Raw genomic sequence first — 20,643 nt, forward strand, 5'->3', positions numbered from 1 at the left:
TGTCTCTCTCAATCCCTGTCTGTCTCTCTCTCTGCCTCTCATTCTGTGTTTCTCTCTCCTTCTGTTAGCTATTGAATACTCACGAGTAAGTCAAATAATTTAGTGCAATCATGTGTAAAAGAAATTAGTGTGATCTTGCACCTCTGAAAACTGACTGAAAGGCTGCATAAATTTCATATCAAAAATGCTACATGCTTTGTAGCCTTCTCTGCTCGTACTGGATGACATAAATCTGTTCTGAAATAAAGGATTATATGAAGTTATTTCATGGTTCCATGAATTATTTTTTTTAATTAAAAAAAGATACACAAACTGAAAAATGAGTGATATAAAATCTCACAAATCAGGTAACCACAATTTAAAAACAATCCATTTTGTTTTTATTTCTCCATTTTGAGGTTCAACAACTGGCTATAAATGGAACATCTGAATTCAGTTCATTACATTAAAAAAATTCCAAACAACTTGTAAAGTACTTACTGCTGTTGTAATTGTTTTGTCACCATCTGAACGCATTTGAAAATGACTAAAAGGAATGACCAGCAGTTGAGGACTCAGGCTATCACTTCTTTATGAGAATACACAGATTTCATGTATATGCTCATGCTCTCATACTAATATTGATGATTTTCACTTCCATTTCTATTTCCTACTTCAAACTCATTACTGCTGGTTTGGTCAACTCACAATCACGTTCCTTGGTCACTGTACTGTATTTCTTTCAACTTTCATCCCCAATATGGGTTATTAGGCTTTTCAGAGACCCTGCACCCAGTAAACCTCATTACTTCTCTCCCAACATCCACTCTCAAAGCCAGTCTTGTTTCTTAGTTCTTCTTGGCCTTTGGCGAGTCATACTTTCTCTTACTGGAGTACCAGAGAAGCAGGGGGATGCCAATGGAAGGCAGAGTCATAACACCAAATGCAGCCCAGTCCAGCTAGAAAAGGGAAACATATGACAGTGAGTAAGGTACCGAAGCACTGTTCAAACAAGAAAAAGATTTTGTTATTATTCCGTCAAGGAACGCAGCGAAGTTATGTGGTGATCGGCGTACATTTGTCTGTCTGTCTGTCTGTTAACAACATTAATCAAAAATGACTAACGGATTTGGATGAAGTTTTCCGGGAAGGTCAGAAATGACACAAGGACCAAGTGACTAGATTTTGGCAGTGATGCGGCTAATAATCTGGATCCAAGATTTCTGTATCATTGCCAGTTAGCGGCATGACGTCACTGTAACTATGACATCAAGTGAACACTACATTAGCTGCCTGCTGACGATCACATGATTGCGATCCTACTACAAATCCACCACTGTGGACTTATCCGTCGGATATGATACAAGGAACAACTGATTAAATTGTGGGGGTGTTTCTGAGTCTCATCAATTCCCGCCGCCTGCTACATATTAAGGTCACGCGATTTAGTATCCGTATGGATGTACCCATGTGGGTACATCCATATTAAATAGCCGCATTCTATATTGCCAGGATTTCTGATCATCAATAACTAATAAACAAATGCTGCAGTTTTTTAAAAAATGCTGTATTCCTGACAATGCCATATGGGGGAATGAACAGCCTTTTGTGGAGTACTGCGCTCTCTGAGTGCTTTTCTAGTTTTTGGAATGTCACTGTCAGATCATAAACTCCAAGGATGAGGCAAATAGTAAAATCATGAGTCAAGAACTGATTGTATGCAACAGCAGCTCCCTAAACTACACATGAGGTCACATGTTGACAGTAGTGTCAAAGGAGATCAGAGACCTCATCCATTGAACATCTATTCAACTGGCAGCTTTTCAGTAGACTTAATAGTAAGTCACTTCTTATACAGCAAAGTGCTGACACATGCTTCTAATATTATATAATATTATAGTCCTGTGTATCGACCGTAGAACACATAGTAACTAAAAAGGTTTAGCTTAGTTTGCAATTGGCCTTAATCACTGCTTCAATTAGGAGCTTTACTTAGCATACAACCCCATTCTGAATGTAACACTTACATAGTGTGGAGAGAAGCGCCGGTCAAACTCCCTTTGAGCCAGGATACCTCCCTGGCCAGGGGCGCTGGTGTAACCAACCTGCAGGAAGACAAAAACGCTTCAGCTTCCAACATGTCATGAGACATTTTAATTGCTTTGATTCATGCGGACAATCAACTGTTTTTACCACAACTTGTCCTCCTTCCTGTGCCAGGTAACTTATGGACGCCGAGGTGAAATTGAAGTAGCCAGCCTTTAAGGGACGCAACACCACTGTGTGAGAGACATTGCTGGCTCTGAGAATTCTGGAGTTAAGCTTTACAACTTGGGAAAAAATAGAGAGTCCATGCATGCAAGTTTGAAATCAACTGAAAAATATAATAAGCTCCTACAGTCTGACCTACTGTGTAGTCTGTCAGTTAGTTTTCACATATTCAAAGGTGTACTTTGTGTGGTACAGTGTACTAACATGTTTGAGAGAGATGCCCAGCTTCGCTCTGTTCACATTTCAATATGTGGCTGTTAATCTTTTCCCTCTGTACAATAATGTGCTCAACTGTCTTATCTCAATGAACTGGGCACTTCCTCTGTGAAAGCTTACCTCAAGCTGTTTCACAATCCACTCTACTGTGTTGTAGGTTCCGCAGTCTGATGTAAAAACGTGTTTCACTTTCATGGTGTATCGTGTCATTTATCACATGAAATTAATGTGCAAAAAAGTTTCTACTAAACGAAGGACCCAGAGGTTGTAAAATGATCAGGAGCCCTTGAAATAACTTGACAGACGCAGGGGTGTTTGATGAGCTGTCTGGCCATGCAAGGTTGTTCTTTCATTAAATACAAATTTGCTGCCTCAACAACTGCAAGCTGATCAATAAGAAGACATTCTGGTTCAAAGATACGGTGCGATCCTGTCCCATTTAACATTTAACATTCCTGAAACGATTCCAAAGTCTTCAGGAGGAAAAGAATCATCTGACAGCTCCACCTCCAGAGCAGCACTGTAGAGATATAAAAGACAAGGGATGGATGGGCTTTGTGTTTCTGTTACTTCCTGTACAGCATGAATGCATACAATAATTCAAGTTCAGAAGTCACACATGCTGACATGCAATAGAGAAGCAAACATGAAGTATAGCATGTGTTCTCATTCTGTGGTACAGCTAAGCAGTTGAGGTTATCATTACATAGAAGTTCACATGTTTAAGACTCAAGACTGTTGTTAAATTAGCAAAATAAGCAGAGAAATGAGCTGCAGGGATGAAAACACTTGGGTGAAAAAAGACGGCCTATCTGAAATTAGAAAAGTGACAGTGTAATATAACTATGAGTCAAAGGCCTGTTTTATAAATAAATTAATCCTATTTGATAGGTTCAGAACAACAAGAGACAGATGTTAGGTAGTAAATTTACTTTTTTATGGCTGCTGGTATGACTATTACTTTATGTAAAGAGATGTCAGACAAAACGACAACAAGAAATCTCTGGCCCAGCTGCCACAATTAATTACTTTTTTGCACAAAGTGCATCGAGTATGACCTTTGTTTTTGTTTTTTTAAGAGCTTGATCCTACATGCTTCAGCAGAAGGGAACTGAATTTCTCTCTGGTTTTAAAGACATCGCTTCCTTTCTTCATAGTAAGAGGCTTCCTCAGTTCTAACGGACTCAGTAGAAGTTCCACGTATACATTCCCACTCCCAGCTCATATGACTTGTATCGTACTCCACTGACATGACACATGGCACTTTATCCCCATTGCCCTTCCGTCTATTTTTGCATAAAGCCATCAGTGCATGCAATTTCTTCACTGTAAAGCACTTTGAACTGCATTTATTGTATGAAGGGAGCTATACCAATGATATTAGTATTATTATTAGCATGTAGTTGTTGACTTCTCCCTGTCAAAAAGGTGAATTTATATAAATTTGTATCACTGTTTCAGGTGAACTCAGAAGGTATCCACACTAATAGTAAATCCCAAAACAGGTTACTCGCAAAAAAATATTTTCATATAAATCAATGACGGGTTACACACAGTCATTGACGCTACACATTTTTTCACACAGTGAAAAAATGTGTAGCGGCTAACTCTAAGACATCTGACCTGGAGCCCACGTTGTAGATGCTGTATTGAAGGGTGAGGTCCCGGCCTTCCACAGCATAGCGGTTCAACAGAGATTTAGAGGCCAGCAAACGGGCTCCCTCTTCTCCTGAGGTCAGACTGAACAGAGCCAGGACCAGAAACGTCTGTAGCACCTTCATCATCTATAGAGGAGACAAACAGCAATGATCAACATAATGACAATCTACTGGTGAGATGGAGTATAAAGACACATGCCGTATGTGGCTACAAAATGTGGACATCTAGGTCATTCCAGTCAGAAATCAGACACTTGGTTTGGAATGACTTATGGTAGTAATACTTCAGTGTCCAAACAAATGTGTTGCTGTGAAGAAGGGATCCTTTGGGCTTTGATTATTGCATTCAGCAGTTCTATCATCTACAAAGGCAGAAGACATTTAGAGTCTTTTACCTATAAACGCACCCTGCCTTCCAACTGTTTACGAATACAACAAATACAACAGCAGGGCCTTGGTTTAAAAAGCTATTCAGAATAGATGATGTTATTTTGTTACATGTCAGACACAAACTGCACAACACTGACAGTCACAGACGCTTACGTGGACCAGACGAGCAATACCATCGGTAGTCAGTGACACAATTACAATGAAGAACAGCGCTTACTGTCGAAATATACATGACAGACACGACCTCGATACTACTGATAAAGCTGGTCCTGAAATATTACATTAATAGATTAAATGATTTTGTAGAATTGGGAGAAACAGAAGAGCGAACGGTTACCTTCCAATAGTCGTGTCGAACAGCAGGAATTGAAGGGATTGGACAGCGCATGCCCAGAAGCTTTAACTGCTGTTTGCATGACGTGTATCGAGGGAACGTTGAGGACAGCTTCAAACTGCAGTGCCCCTGCTGTCTGGGAGGAGGACTGAAGAAGATGTGAAATTAAGGCTGCGTGGACATAGCAACCATGACGTCACCGGTTGGTTTCAGAGTTAGCTCCTTCTTGGTTGACATCTTGGATTTTTGGAGATTGTTTTCCACAATGTTTTGTTAAATGAATTTGTCAATAAAGGGGAAAAAATATCTTGGATTTTTGGAGATTGTAAGAGGGCTGAGCCAGAGAGCAGTGATTGGTCAGACTGACTGAGAGCCCCGCCCACACTTACCGGCTGCTGCCGTCTTTACCAACTCTGCATCTAACAATTTTAGCATACAAAAATGGAGCTAAACTCTTCGGGTAAGTGTAAAAGTCATCTTGGTAAGTTGTTGTACTTCTCTCCACATCTTGACAATATTCTATATAAAGCAATGACCTACGTTACTGTAGCTGAAGTTACTGGCAGTTAACATCAGACTGGAACCACTGATGGTAAAACCATAGACTGCATAGTCTATGGGTCAAACATGTTCTAATATCGTGTTTTAAAGTCATATTGTAAATCTCAGATGACGTATCTTAATTTTGTGTCAACAGTGATGAAAAGTCAGGTTTGTCAGTGTCAGAAATTAGTTAACTGTTAGTTGTAGCTAAGTGTCCTGTAGGTCACAGCTGATCAGTTATAACGGATCAATAACGTTCTTACAGTGTTTTAACTACTGCCTTCTTGCTGTTCGTTAATGATCAGCAGATATAAGTTAATCTACGTTGGCGTTCCTCCACAGAACACTGTTACTGATTAATGTTGATCTCTCAGTTCAATGAATGAAGCTCAGTTCAGTTCTGTGAGTTCATGTCTCTGTTCTGTGGTTCAGTATCAGACTGTGGACAGTTTTTAACAGCTTCTGTTCTTTCACTGAGAAAAACATCTGTTGAAATGATTGTTTGTCTTTCAGAAACAGTAAAGTTACTGAGGTCTACACACCATCACACTGAACCACAGAGGTGAGTGGTGCTTTGCTGCTATTAAATGTAAAACAGAACAGCAGAACAGTGTATTGTCAGATAACTGTGTACAGCTCATGTAGTCAGAGTGCTGTTTCTCTATAGCTCACATTATGATAAACTGGAACTGAATACAAAAAAATAAAGTTTATTGTCCATCTAAGGCAGTAAAATGTTCTTCAGCCTCAACCAGGAAAACATACATTTCCATAAGATTAAAAAATCTGGCAAACATCACACTTTCTATTGTTCCATTCATATCCTGCTGCATTCACTGTCATAGTTAATGTTCCAGCAGTCTGAATGAAAGAACCTTGTAGATCTAGTTCTCACTGTTGGTGTCTTTTCCTTCCAGCCTTGGTCTAAATCATTAGGAACACCTAGTCTGATGTGGACTGAGTGCTACAGTGAGTATGAACATTCAAAACATTTGGTTGTCTGAGGTCTTCTCTCCTTCTTCATCCCTGTGAGGAAGAGCAGCACCGATGTTCTCGTCATCCTTTCCAGTAAGAACAATAATGTTGCAGATTCAGCTCCTCTCTTCATAATACAGCTTGTCTTGTGACTGTTCAGTATTTACACTTCACTGTAAGCTGGGAAACACATTTATTTCATTCATTTAATACATACTTTTACACATCTTGCAGTTCGTAATTGTTAAATAATGTAGTTTTAAATGTGCAATAAAGGTAGTAATAAAGTTCTTGTCCCAAACGTGTTGATGTTTTAATGCTGCGTATCTGCTATAAGTGACAGCAACATCCATCCATCAATCCATTATCTATACACCACTTAATCCTCATTTGAGTCGCCAAGGGCTGGAGTCTATCCCAGCTGACTTAGGGTGAAGGCAGGGGACACCTGGACAGGTCACCAGTCTGTCACAGGGCTACATGTAGAGACAAACAAGAACACTCACATTCACACCTATGGACAATTTGGAGTTACCATTTAACCTTAGCATGTTTTGGACTGTGAGAGGAAGCTGGAATACCCAGAGAAAACCCATCATTACTGCATCACTGCCCATCCACGACCCCACCCAACTCAAGTTCACAGACAAAATATGCGCACACACATGCATGCACACACACACAGAAACTGAGATTGTGTGTGCTACTGATTGATCTCAGAAAAACTAAAACTTTCTTGTGCAGGTGCCGCATCACCCAGCAACAACAAATCTCAAGTTTTAACGATTTCAAACAAATGAAACATTTCTTGAAAGCATCGTGTACTAATGCGGTACGTGTTCAGAGGTTATAAAGGTGCTGCAGATGACAGCACCGCCAGTTCCCTCTTTACTGAAGCTATGACTGCAGTTTTCAGTCAACAGCAGATCATAGATCAGCTTTTTCACGCATCCAGGAGTAACAAGAAGGACTGTAAAACATACTGTGTACTGCACATGTGAGGAATACATTTGTAAAGTCCATGCACACACACCTGTATGCTGTTATACAAGTGCTAATTAGAGTTTAATATGATCTTCATATTTTTATTTTGCATCTGTTATTCTATTTTATTCTTATTGTTGTAGGTTATGCACCTTGTGGGTGGGGGCAATGACTCAAAAGATGTGAGAAGACTAGTATTTTGGAGCTGAGTTTTGTAGTAGTTTACAGTACACTGTTGTTTCCCTTCAAAAAGCATTTCAAGCTACTTTCTGCACATTTTTGGTACTTTCTTAGGATACAAAAGTACTATCTCTTGCTAAACAAATAATGTTTACACCTATGCAGTACCTTTAGCAGCAATGATAGTGATAATAAACCTCTACTTTAGTAAAGGAAACAGTTATAACGTGTGATGTAATAAAAACGAGTGGTTTCCACTGATTAAATACAGTCTTTCTGCTCTCTGAAGAACAAAAAACTCAGACATTCACAAAGTGTGTGATGCAGGATGGGCTGTTTCTTCATGAAAAATAGATTTTTGGTTAAAAATTCAATTAAGCTGCTCTATTTTAGAGGCTCAGTGGAGGCGGGTCATTTTTGACCTTGAGGACAAGGGGAGTGTACAGGATCTTCAGACAACATGAAGGTTAAGCTCAAAGAAGTCTTCCTCACACTGCAGCTGCTTACCTTACCTTGAATCAGCATCACACTTTTACTTAATAAACAACAGTGTGTATCTCATTGGTGTTGTGATCCATACTAGTTAACTGCTGAGTTAATTAAATCTCTTAAAAGGTGGAAATTATTTAAATATTTGGCTGATTTAATTTAATTATTTTGGTCTCAAACTAAACAAAAACAAGCAACATATTAGCTTATTAACTAAGTCATTTTCTGCATTTTTTAAGAGAGGTAAATTGCTAAAGTATGACTTACTTTAAATGTAATTTTGTATGGTCAAGATCAAGGTGTCTATATTAGAAAGTATTTGATGTGACATACAATACCGTTCAAAAGTTTGGGGTCACTTAGAAATGTCCTTATTTTTGAAAGAAAAGCAGTTTTTTTCAATGACGATAACATTAAATTAATCAGATATACAGTCTAGACATTGTTACTGTGATACATGACTATTCTAGCTGGAAACGGCTGATTTTTAATGGAATATCTTCATAGGGGTACAGAGGTCCATTTCCAGCAACCATCACTCCTGTGTTCTAATGCTACATTGTGTTAATTAATCATGTTGAAAGGCTAATTGATGATTAGAAAACCCTTTTCATGGAAAACATGAAATTGCCTGGGAGACTCCAAACTTCTGAACAGTAGTATAGCTGTACAAGCTGAACTCCTGTCCTTTTGAAATATGATATAATGTGGACTACCTCTCTCTTATTCAGAAGTAAAAGTCCCGTATTTATAGCAAAAGTATTCACTGCAGAAAATGGCTTCTGTGACTGTTGTACCCCTACATATTGCATCGCAAGATTATTATTACTTGTCTATTCAAATGAAATCTAATTTTACTGTAGAAGTCGACTGACATCATTTTGACGTATTTTGCATCAGACTGCAAATGAAAATTTTCATTATACATTAATCTGCTGTTTATTTTTTCATCAGTAGATTTTTCTGGTCTGAAGATAACCTCTCCACATTTCTTGCATTGCCCACCAAACAATTCCAGTTTCAAAATGATGTTGGGCCATATTATGAATAGTTTTCATGAAACTGAACTATATTTGTCACTAGGTGGAGACAAATAGCCTTCTTTATAGCCTTTAAAAATCAGTCACCCTTCTGTATCAGGTGGTCACTGTTTCCACTGTTGTCAGACATCTAGACATCCAGTCCAAACAATAGGAAAGCATTGACAAAGTTTCACGTGTCCAAATCTGTGCATTCAGTTTGAAATACAAAAAATGGACGCTACATTTAAGCACCAAGTTTCAGAAAATAAATTCAGTGGAACTCGGTTCAAAGTTGAATATAGACAAAATCTTATGTTTAGTGTAAAATACTTCCAACTAGTGACTGCTTTAAGTCTCAGACCCACAAACATCCGTCTTCCTAGTATTACTGTTCCTTTGATACAGATGACAGGTGGATTGCAGTTTAGTTGAGCTGAGATCAGGTGTAAACTCAGCCAACAAAGCTAATTTTGCCTCTTCACCCTACAGGTTGTTTTGGGTATATGCTTATGATCGTTGGTCTGCTCAGTGCTGAAATGTGGTGTAATGAGGACACAGAATGATGATTTTTATGAAGAACATTTAGTAATTCTTTAAAAGATACTTACTCCTGTGAGTAAATATTTCATTTTTTTTATCTTCATAACTTCCAAGCAACTTTTTACTCCTAATTTCATAGACAAATGCTCCTCGGTCTAAATGGCACTTGTGAGCTGTTCTGTGCATGAGCTAATGTTGAATCAGGTGCCAAGCATCCAAATACTATTGCAAATAGTGAATTATGAAAGGGTTTCTAGCCTCCACAGTTCCTTCCCTATTGATGTAAAGCTACTCAAATGGAAGTAGAAACTTTAATGTCGTTTCCATTATTCACTTTTGAAGTGAATGTTTTGGGGACAGACAATGTGGCAGCAGTAGAAGTCACTCAAGCCTAATAGGCTGACATGCAGGTGGGTGTGCCCAACCCAATACATAATGTGGTGGTAGATGATATATAAAGCAGCTCACTCCTTCATCAGGTGCATTATTGCCACTGACAGTAGCACACAGATCAGTCAGGTTAAGCCATGCTCCGTCTTATGTGCGTCCTCCTGCTCCTGCTACACACCAGCAGCTCAGCTGTCCACAATGACGCCACAGAGTCCGTCAGTCCTCAGCCAGACCTGGACTCTCAGGACCCCCCAGCTGAGGAAAACTCTAACCAGGCGAGGAACGGTGGGAGACGGGTCGGAAACACTATGCGTAATGGTAAGACCATGGACACACACGCGCGCACACACACACACACACACACACACACACACACACACACATGCACACACACACACATACAGCAGCAGCTTGACATGATTTCAATAGATAGCTGGGTGACTGATGTCCAAATAGCACCATAGCTGCAGTATCGAAAGAAAGAAAGAAAGAAAGAAAGAAAGAAAGAAAGAAGGAAAGAAAGAAAGAAAGAAAGAAAGAAAGCTCAAATTACTCTGACATCACCTGTGTTGTGTGTTCTCCCGGCCAGTCTCTGAGATGAATGCAATGGAATCCTCCATGGCATCAAAGTATTTGATAAATTCTTGGCGTGACCTCTCACTCCCCTTTTTGTCCCCATGATATTGGACAAAAAGATTTGATAATGGTGATCAAATAGTACCCAGTCATGTCTGAGAGGCAGGGCATATACAGTCATGTTGATACTCAATATTGCCATAATAAAAATGCCCTGTTCACAGGCAAACTTGTGTTTATTTATCCATTGCAAACAAGTAAACAAACAGTAAAGAAATGCCAGCTCCTGTTGCTCTAGACCCAACAGCACACTGATGTTACACCTGCCTCAAATGAAAAATGAGCAAATTAAAATGCTCAATCTCATATAATGCAATATACAGTGCATTTTAAATTATTTACAATAATGCAGGAGCTTCGAACAAACAACATATTAATACCTTTTGCAAGTACCTCACATTCAGATTTTAGGCAGACAGTTTTATATCTGTGGCCAATTAGTACACAGTAGTGATTCAAGGTGCTTTACAAATTATATGGATATGTAACATTTATATAGATTTGTCACTGAAAGAAAATTAATAAGAAATTAATTAGAGAAATTAATAATCAGGAAGTAGAAAACAAAAGCGGAAATAAAAACTGACGTCACTAAGATCATCTGTGTGTGCATATTTACTGTGATTTTAACATACACCTTCATGGAAGGGTTCGTGTTGAGAAAGCAAATACATGTCAGCCCTGTACAGGATCAAATAGCAGTATATCGGTTCACTTCACTGATTGTCATTACAAATGGCAGAGATGAGAGACAGAGTGCTGTATGGTGTTTTTAAAAAAGAACAAAAAAACCCATCTGCCATGTGCATTTAGAACAAGATGGGGTTACTGAAAACAAGACTAATTCTGCATAAGATGACTGCATGGGTTAGCCTTTTTGTGATCCTGTGTTAGGGAGCGTCCTCCTTCTTCCCCTATATAGTTTCGTGGCTGTCACTGTAAGGGCGTGTAAAATTCTTTTTAAAGTGGTACCCCTCCAACTGTTTAGCATTTGATGGGATTATTAGAAAGGGATAAAAAAAAATCTTCAAGCCAAGCTGTTTCACAGATTGTGCAGTATTCCCTATAAATTTGATTCATGTGTAAAATTGGTGGAATACCCGCTTTATTCTGCCAACTCATCTGCAGCTGTGACATTTTCTTTGAAATCAGTATGATTAGTACCATATAAGCACAGTTTCATGTAAGTGGGTCACAAATATAGTATATGTCATTCAATTTTAATGTCATAGGACCAGACCAGAGCCAGGTGGGCTGCAGAGAGCTGAGGTCCACAAAGTACATCTCTGATGGCCAGTGCACCAGTGTCAACCCCATCAAGGAGCTGGTGTGTGCTGGTGAGTGTCTGCCATCCCACCTGCTACCCAACTGGATTGGGAGCGGAGGTTACACTGGGAGGTACTGGAGCCGCCGTGATGCTCAGGAGTGGCGATGCGTCATCGATCGGACCAGGACCCAGCGAATTCAGTTGCAGTGCAATGATGGCAGCTCGAGGACCTACAAGATAACTGTGGTGACCTCCTGCAAGTGCAAGCGGTACACTAGACAGCAGAATGATTCAGACCACAAGCAGACACCTGCCCACAGCAGTAAACAGACTGGACTCCCTGATGTGACAGCCAGGAGGCAGTCTGACAATTAAAGCCCATGTAATCAGTTACTACAAATGGTCTCATAACAGCCACTCCTGCCTTCACCATAAAATTTATGGTTGAATTCTAAGTGTGCCAATAGTCACCCAATATTTAAGGACCAGGCTAGATAGAAAAAAAAGATGAAGAGTGATGACTTGTCTCTAAACTTAGATTATTGTGAAACAGAAAGATGTTATGAAATGAGTCTATGGCTCAAAACACAGATCAGCATTTTGAGGAATATGCTCATTTGCTGTCTTTGAGGGAATGAGATATTTAGACTGATTTTAGTTCCATGTCTGAGTTGAACCTGCAGTGCAAAACTTTTGTTTCCCCAGTTAGAGTAATAATTACATAAACACTGTCGATGCATGTTTAATAGCATATAACTCACCATTGATAACTTTCCTTTTACACTATAAGTCATCTTCTAAACATCAATTTTCCTTATTATCTGGATCATCAGAGATGTTTCTTGAATACTTTCTAGGTTTTTCCATCATGCTCCTAGTTACTGTTGCCTTCAACAGCTCTTTAAAACTCTCATATACTGTGAAATACAGAGACTTGCATGGTACTGATAGCCTTAATGACCTTTGTTAAGACTTGTTTGGCTTGAACGATGCAGACATTCATTTATAAATAATAGTTCTGCACTCCAGCTTTAAGTGCTGGCAGACAGTCTGGAGAACATCTCCACTTAACAGGCTGTAACTTGTTTATCCAATCTGTACACACATATTACAAAAATATGTGGAACAATTGCTGGAGCTGGGACTTCTATTGATTAACACTACTTATCCACTGAGCAGTTCTGTAGCACTTCATTCACTGAACTGCATGTTGCCTGCTATGGTCAGTGAGCCTAGATTTGGATGTTAGTTTTCATATAGGCACTATAATATAAAATAAGCAACTTTGCTGTTATGTCAAGACCTCAGGAAGCTATGTACAGTCACTGCACCTGGCTCAAGAGATAGTTCCAGCATATAATAAAGTATAAGCTCTATTCTTGTAAAATGCAGCTAATGGCAGTTCTAACAGTGGCATCTATTAGACTAGGTTACATTTGTATAAATTTGACAGTTATGGGCATCTGACCACATGCTGCAGCTACAAAACAACTTGACTCTAGAGTATTTAATATATCGCGAGTGCACCAAATACGCAAGTGTAACTATTACTGAAAGCCCAGCCATTACATAGATAACCAAATGTGCAGACCTGTTCAGCATGTATGAAATGGGATTCTGGCATTGGCATAAGTGAAGATGAGAATGTCCCTGTAGAGAATAATGGAAGAAAAGTAGATTCTGATCCAATTTAATAATTTAACTGGAATAATTTTAGACTTAATCATGAATTTTGTGATTACTCCACACTGTCTCTTGTTTCAGTTTTCTGTAAAATAATGATTACATTATCACTGTTTTTAAAAAAAAAAATATATATTGTGGTCACAACTGTGATCATTGGCTGGATAATGTTCACAGTGTTTGTTGTTTTGTTTTGTTTTTTTTTAGTTAATGAAGAGCTACCTTTATGTACTTTACTTAAGTCACATGGAGTGGTTGGGGCAAGTGTTGGGCAGATAAGTTAATTTACATTTCCTTTTGTTAATGAAAACTATATGGTGTATGTATGTGTAGTGTATTTGGTCCTGCATGTTTGTCCTGATACTGCCCAGAGATATGATGTTAATGGCAATCCAACAATGCCAAAACGATGAAAGTTCCCACCACAAGGACTCACAGATTAGGCCTATTTCCCAAATAATGTTAAAGGAGGTTTGGGTGGAACTGAAGGCATTGTGTAATGTAGAAATATGAGACAGGCTGTCAGTATAGGAGTTTTTGGCTTCTCTTAAAAGGGAATGTTTCCATAGTTCTTAGTTTAGGTTCATTGCATCACAAATGGCAGGTAGTTTTGCAATAGAGCATGTTTATGGGTGTGTATATAATAGAAAACATTTACTAAGTATTTCAGCCTTACCAGATGTTGGATACAAGACATGCTGAACATGTTACTATGATCAATAAAAGTTTCAGATGTGAAGTTAGAGTTTTATAATATATAGTGATGCCTAGCATGAACATAATGTAGAATATGCGCAAAAGTTTTATAGAGTTTTCAGAGTGGATAGGAAGTATCTTTTGTACTAGCAGAGTTCAAGTTTGTTTTTTGTTTTTTTTTAAAATATTTTTGTCATTGTCTGAAGTAATGAGAGCTGCTTAAAAGGCTGTGGTTCTGACATAATGCTGCAGGCATGCAGGATAGGAAACAGGAACTCCTTAACAACAGAGGCACTAGTCAGTGATGACTCTATTTTCAACAGCTTCCATACTTTGTTTCATTGTACAGGGGATACCTTCACCTCCAGGCTACTGCAGCTTGTTCCAGCTGCAGCAACATGTTAAGACCCTTTGTCTCATATATCTATTCATTTTTTTCCTATGAGAACTGTAGGCAAAGATAGGCAGTGAAAAGAGTCACCTGCACTGGATGACAACAGGATGTTTAACTTGTGTTACGTGCAGAGGGAAAAGGATTCGTGTCTCTTTGTCTGTTATATCCTGTAGTAGAGTGAAGGAACTTGATGACAAGATCAAATCTAGGAATGTTGGTCAGCAGGTTGGTGGGAAAGCTCGCCTGTTTAGGGCATTGTTTGAATTGAATTTGTATGTATTTGGTACAAAAAATAATTGAGGTGAAAATAAATATATTTACTCAAATACACTGGACTCTTTGTTTTATTCTACTAATTTTCATATTTGAGTATTGTATAATGACTCCGCACCATGGTGACTGTAGATATGTTGCAGTTTTAACTCAGTAACATATGCCACCCATATACAGTACCGTTCAAAAGTTTGGGGTCACTTGGAAATGTCCTTATTTTTGAAAGAAACACAATTTTTGTCAATGAAGATAACATTAAATTAATCAGAAATACAGTCTAGACATTGCTAATGTGGTAAATGACTATTCTAGCTGGAAACACCTGAAATTTAATGGAATATCTCCATAGGGGTACAGAGGCCCATTTCCAGCAACCATCACTCCTATGTTGTAATGGTACATTGCGTTAGCTAATCAAGTTGAAAGGCTAATTGACGATTAGACAACCCTTGTGCAATCATGTTTGCACATGAAAAAAGTGTGAATTTTCATGGATAACATGAAATTGTCTGGGTGACCCCAAACTTTGGAACGGTAGTGTATGAAGTAGAATGGCAACACTGTATTTTATCTTATAGACACTAAAGCTAAACTGCCTGATACCATAGCATTGACATCACCAGATATGTTTGTTATGACTGTTGTCATAGCAGATTATTCAGTATTTTAACATCCAGCAGCTACAGAGCAACATTAGCATTTTACTGGAGGCATGTCTGTGTCTACCTAATAAATATAGGACCAATAATCACTATTTTTAACTCTAAGGAAAACTGGCTCTTTAGCTACTAAATCCTCCACTATTTTACCAGCCTCTAACTGTGTCTGTCTGCTTTTAGATATGATTACTGAAGTTGAGTAGCTTCTCCCTGAACACACCTGTTAATTGACTGTGCCACTAATCTATGCCTCAGGAATGGGTCAGAATAGTTGTTTCAATGAGCATATATTTAGTATGCTGTACTTAACACCCGTCCATCCAGTAGCTATACCCGCTTTATCATGTCTGTACTTCTGAGATGGAGGTTGGAGCTTGTCCGAGTTGACACTGGGTGGAGGCAGGGAATACAACACCACTCACAGGGCTAACGCAAGAGACAGAAAGTGACAACCAGTTACACCTACGGACAATTCAGAATCACCAATAAACCAACCTTCCACGTGTTCATGGGAGAAAGCTAGGCCACCGAGAGAAAAGTCTTGTGGACTTTGATAGAACATCAAAACTCCACACAGAGAGGTCCCAATTTTGTCATCCACCAAAGTCCACAATTTGTAATATTGTGAACTGTCCTTATTGCAAGCCAGCTAGCCACACGCACAGATCTTTATAGAATACAATAGAACACATTTTTTGCGTTTTTCAGACAGCGTTTCTGCTAGTAATTTTCTAACTGCATACAAACTAATGAATCGGGATGAGCTAGCGAGCCAACCTGAAGAAAGCCTGCAGAGAAGTTAAAGGTCAAGGAAGTGTGGCCATCGAAACAGCAAAGGATTTTTGAAGAAAGACCAAATAAATGTGTTTTTAAAATGTTTTATAGGTAGACTTGTGATGACACAGTGAGTCTGTTACTCTGATTTTATCTAGAATGTAAAAATCTATTTCTTATAACATCACAACCTCAGAGCAGACAAAGCTGTCGCTGCCATGCCTTCTTTACTGTTGCTGTGGTGTTGGCAGTCCAGGAAAGATCTTTATCAAGGTGTATACCAGCAACCTGAGGGCAGGGACCCTTTCCACACAGTGTTCATTGATGGTAAATTCGTCATTAAAAGAGCTATAATTAAAGCAGTCGCTGACAGATTTTGGAAGTGCTTTGATTTGAAGAGAGACATTACAGTATCAGCATCACCAACAAAAGTTCATTGTAAAGTAACCCTGGAAAGATTTCCTATTTCATATACAGTTTTCCAAACACTTAAAGGAAGGCCTGTTGTTGCCTCACATAGAGGGGACAGTATTTTTTTCTCCTTCAGTTTGTCTCTGCTGTAGTTTAAATGTTACATGTAACTATAGTGTCAGCTATTCCTTTGGTCATATTCTGGGTGTTTATTCTTCCAATCTACAGTGCAGCAAAAAGTACTACACCATGTGAATTTGTTTTACCTCTATATCAAACTTCAGAAAGAATGTCTATGTTGAAAAAAAATGACATATTCCTTTACTTATTTTGTATCCTCCATAATAAACATGTAAGTGGAGTCAAACACATCAACATGTGAAATGAGAATCGGTTCACAAAAGATTGTAAACTTCAGTTGTTCCCGTCTATTCACTACTGCCAACAACGTAGAACTTTAACTTTACTGTTTTAATCATGTAGGTTTTCTAAACATTATGTCAACGTGAACCAGTGTCTACACAGACAGTTTTATTAACTTAATATACCATATTAGAGTAGCAACACAAACATTGTTAGCTTAATGCTGCTACATTTAACTTTTCAACATGCTACGACTGAGCAGCTAGCTGGGTTAGCATCGCTAATTCACATTAAAGGTCATATTTACTGAATGCTAACCTCTCTTTTCTGGTCAACACACACAGAAATAAACTGCACCAACTTCTGGAGTGCATTGCACACATTATATCTCACACTAAAGCTGCATATAAAGTGCATTAAAATGGGCACCAGTAAGAAAATAAACATTTACGTGCCGATCAGGCAGGCAGAGTCCTTTTAGTGTCTGCTGGTACAATCAGCTGAAGAAAACTATGGAAAATGTGCTGCTTATCCACCGATAAAAAAAAAACAGTTATCTAAATTAGAAGTAAATCCAAGCTAGATGAGACCAGAGCTCATGGTGAATCCATCCATCCATCCATCCATCCATCCATTGTCTTCTGCTTATCCGGGGCCGGGTCGCGGAGGCAGCAAGTGAAGCAGGTCATTCCAGACATCCCTCCCCCCAGTGACGCTTTCCAGCTCTTCCTGGAGGATCCCGAGGCGTTCCCAGGCCAGACAAGATATATAATCCCTCCAGCAAGTTCTGGGTCTGCCCCGGAGTCTCTTCCCAGGCGGACGCGTTCGGAAAACCTCCAGAGGAAGTCTCCCCGGAGGCATCCGAATCAGATGGCCAAACCACCTCAACTGGCTCTTTTCGACGCGAAGGAGCAGTGGCTCTACTCTGAGCTCCCTCCAGATGTCTGAGCTTCTCACCCTATCTCTAAGGCTGAGCCCAGCCACCCTGCAGAGGAAGACTATTTCAGCCACTTGTATCCGCGATCTTGTTCTCTCGGTCACTACCCAGAGCTCATGACCATAGGTGAGGGTTGGGATGTAGATGGACTGGTAAACTGACAGCTTTGCCTTATGGCTCAGCTCCCTCTTCACCACAACAGTTCGATACTACACTTGCATTACTGCTGACTCTGCACCAATCTGCCTGTCCATCTCACGTTCCATTTTCCCATCACTCATGAACAAGATCCCGAGATACTTGAACTCCTTCGTTTGGGGAAGCAACTCCCCCCTAACCCAGAGGGAGCAATCCACCAGTTTCCGGCAGAGAACCATGGCCTCAGACTTGGAGGTGCTGATCCGCATCCCCACTGCTTCACACTTGGCTGCAAATTGCTCCAGTGCGTGCTGAAGGTCATGATGTGAGGAAGCCAACAGAACCACATCATCTGCAAAAAGCAGAGATGCGATCCTGAGGTCCCCAAACCAGACACCCTCCTCACCTCAACTGCGCCTTGAGATCCTGTCCATGAACACCACGAACAGTATTGGAGAGAAAAGGGACAGCCTTGGCGGAGTCCAACACCCACTGGAAACATATTGGACTTTGTGCCGAGTATGCGGACACAGTTCTCACTTTGATTGTACAGGGACTGAATGGCTCGTATCAGCGAGCCTGGTACCCCATACTCCCGCAGTGCCTCCCACAGAGCCCCTCGGGGGACACGGTCATAGGCCTTCTCCAATTCCACAAAACACATGTGCACTGGCAGGTCGAACTGCTGAGGGGATCATGCTCCTTCAGCAGCTCCGCAAGAGTAAATAGCTGATCCACCGTTCCACAACCAGGACGGAAGCCGCATTGCTCCTACTGAACCCGAGCTTCGACAGTCAGTCGGAGTCTCCTTTCCAGCACCCAAGAGTAAATTTTCCCGGGGAGGCTGAGAAGTGTGATACCCCAGCAGTTGGAACACACTCTCCTTTTTGAAAATTGGGACCACCACCCCGGTCTGCCACTCCCCAGGTACTGTACCTGATGCCCACATGACATTGTAGTGATGTGTCAGCCAAGACTGTCCAACAATGTCCAGAGCCTTCAGCATCTTAGGGCAGATCTTGTCCACACCTGGCACCTTGCCACCGAGTAACTTTTTAACTACCTCGGCGACATCTGCCATGAATATGGACGAAGATTCCCCCGAGTCTTCAGGCTCTGCCTCCCCACAGAGGACGTGTTTACCGGGTTCAGGAGTTCCTCAAAGTGCTCTTTCCACCGCCTGACAATATCCCCAGTACAGGTCAACAGTTCTCCACCCTGACTGTACACAGTCTGATCAAAGCCCTGCCTCCCCTTCCCGAGGAGTCGGACGGTTTGCCAGAACATCCTTGAGGATTCTAGTTCCAGAACCCTTGCTGTGCGTGGAGGTGAGCCCAACTATATCTAGCCGGTATCACTCCATCTCCCGCACTGGCTCGGGTTCCTTCCCTGCCAGTGAGGTGACGTTCCACGTCCCCAAGGCTAGTCTACACCACCAGGGGGCGGTGCGCCTAGACGCCCGCTCCTGCCTACTGCCTGGTTGGCATAGCACCCGACCCCGACTTCCTGCCTGGTGGGTGCTGGGCCCACCAGGCTGCAACTCCATGTTACTTTTTCAGGCTGTGCCCGACCGAGGCCCACGGAACCCCAAAGCTTGGCCACCAGGTGCTCTCTGACGAGCCCCCTGGTTTCCCTGGTCCGGGCAAAGTAGCGGCTTTCCTCTTGTGTGCTGTCATCAGGGTTTTCTGAATCGCTCTTGTCTGGTCCCTGCGCCTAGGACCAATTTGCCTTGGGAGACCCTACCAGGGGCTATTGCCCTGAACAACATAGCTCCCAGGATCACAGGGACACTCAAACCCCTCAAACCCCCTCATGGTGAATGAGTCTACTATCTGCTTTGTCCAGATGACCTATCAATCATTATTTTTAATTGTATTTTATTATTTTCAGATTGACCACTTGATCCCTGGGTTTGATCAGAGACATGAATGAAAACAAATGTCCTGACCAGTGGAAAAATTGTCTTTGGTGATCTGTACATTGACCTGTAGAATTGGGATGTATGGAGCCAGAGCTTTTTGGAGCCAGCCCCTGTCAGCCATGGTGTTTGACATTTCTGGGTTGCCTTCAGTTTTCAGGTCGGTTGCTGCGTCCGACTCTCTTGTACAGTCTATGGTCTACGCATGCATACATGAAAAGCAGGAATTGGTCCTTCTTGGTGTTACGCCTCTCTTTTGTTGTCTGCCTCCAAGGAGTTCGGATCTGTATTCAAAATTATTCAATTCAATTCAATCCATTGTTGTTCTGCATTGTTTGCAAATGGCCTTAAAGTTAAATCTTCCATTCTGAGGATGCAATTAACCAATGCACCTTCCTGAAGTGACAAAAAGTCCACTAACCAGATTGAACTGACCCATTAGGCACCATTACCATTAGCATTACCATCAGATTTTTACTGTATTCCTACAATTTCTATAAGTGCAGAACAGGCAAGTAAATTT

At 40.5% G+C, this 20,643-nt stretch overlaps 2 protein-coding genes and 1 long non-coding RNA gene across 4 annotated transcripts; 2 read left to right on the plus strand and 1 right to left on the minus strand.

The window, feature by feature from the left end:
* Positions 1 to 357: 357 nt before the first annotated feature.
* Positions 358 to 5,003, minus strand: ssr2 (signal sequence receptor, beta). The gene is made up of 6 exons (XM_023294847.3): positions 4,852 to 5,003; positions 4,090 to 4,250; positions 2,888 to 2,986; positions 2,173 to 2,281; positions 2,007 to 2,084; positions 358 to 938 (listed from the first exon to the last, which is right to left on the minus strand). The coding sequence occupies exons 1-6, from the start codon at positions 4,900 to 4,902 to the stop codon at positions 828 to 830; spliced, it is 609 nt and encodes a 202-aa protein (XP_023150615.2). The 5' UTR covers positions 4,903 to 5,003; the 3' UTR covers positions 358 to 827.
* Positions 5,004 to 5,069: 66 nt separating this feature from the next.
* Positions 5,070 to 6,653, plus strand: LOC129350724 (uncharacterized). Of its 2 annotated transcripts, XR_008604211.1 has the most exons (3): positions 5,070 to 5,308; positions 5,905 to 5,953; positions 6,309 to 6,653. It is a non-coding gene; the product is annotated as an uncharacterized LOC129350724 (long non-coding RNA). The 2 variants fall into 2 exon arrangements; XR_008604210.1 differs by having other exon boundaries at positions 5,070 to 5,953.
* A 3,390-nt stretch (positions 6,654 to 10,043) lies between these two features.
* Positions 10,044 to 14,973, plus strand: LOC111585302 (sclerostin domain-containing protein 1-like). Its single transcript, XM_023294747.3, has 2 exons — positions 10,044 to 10,289; positions 11,840 to 14,973. The coding sequence occupies exons 1-2, from the start codon at positions 10,109 to 10,111 to the stop codon at positions 12,247 to 12,249; spliced, it is 591 nt and encodes a 196-aa protein (XP_023150515.1). The 5' UTR covers positions 10,044 to 10,108; the 3' UTR covers positions 12,250 to 14,973.
* The last annotated feature ends 5,670 nt before the right edge of the window (positions 14,974 to 20,643 follow it).

The sequence above is a fragment of the Amphiprion ocellaris genome, chromosome 15 (genome assembly GCF_022539595.1).
Source record: "Amphiprion ocellaris isolate individual 3 ecotype Okinawa chromosome 15, ASM2253959v1, whole genome shotgun sequence".
NCBI classification, from domain to species: domain Eukaryota; kingdom Metazoa; phylum Chordata; class Actinopteri; family Pomacentridae; genus Amphiprion; species Amphiprion ocellaris.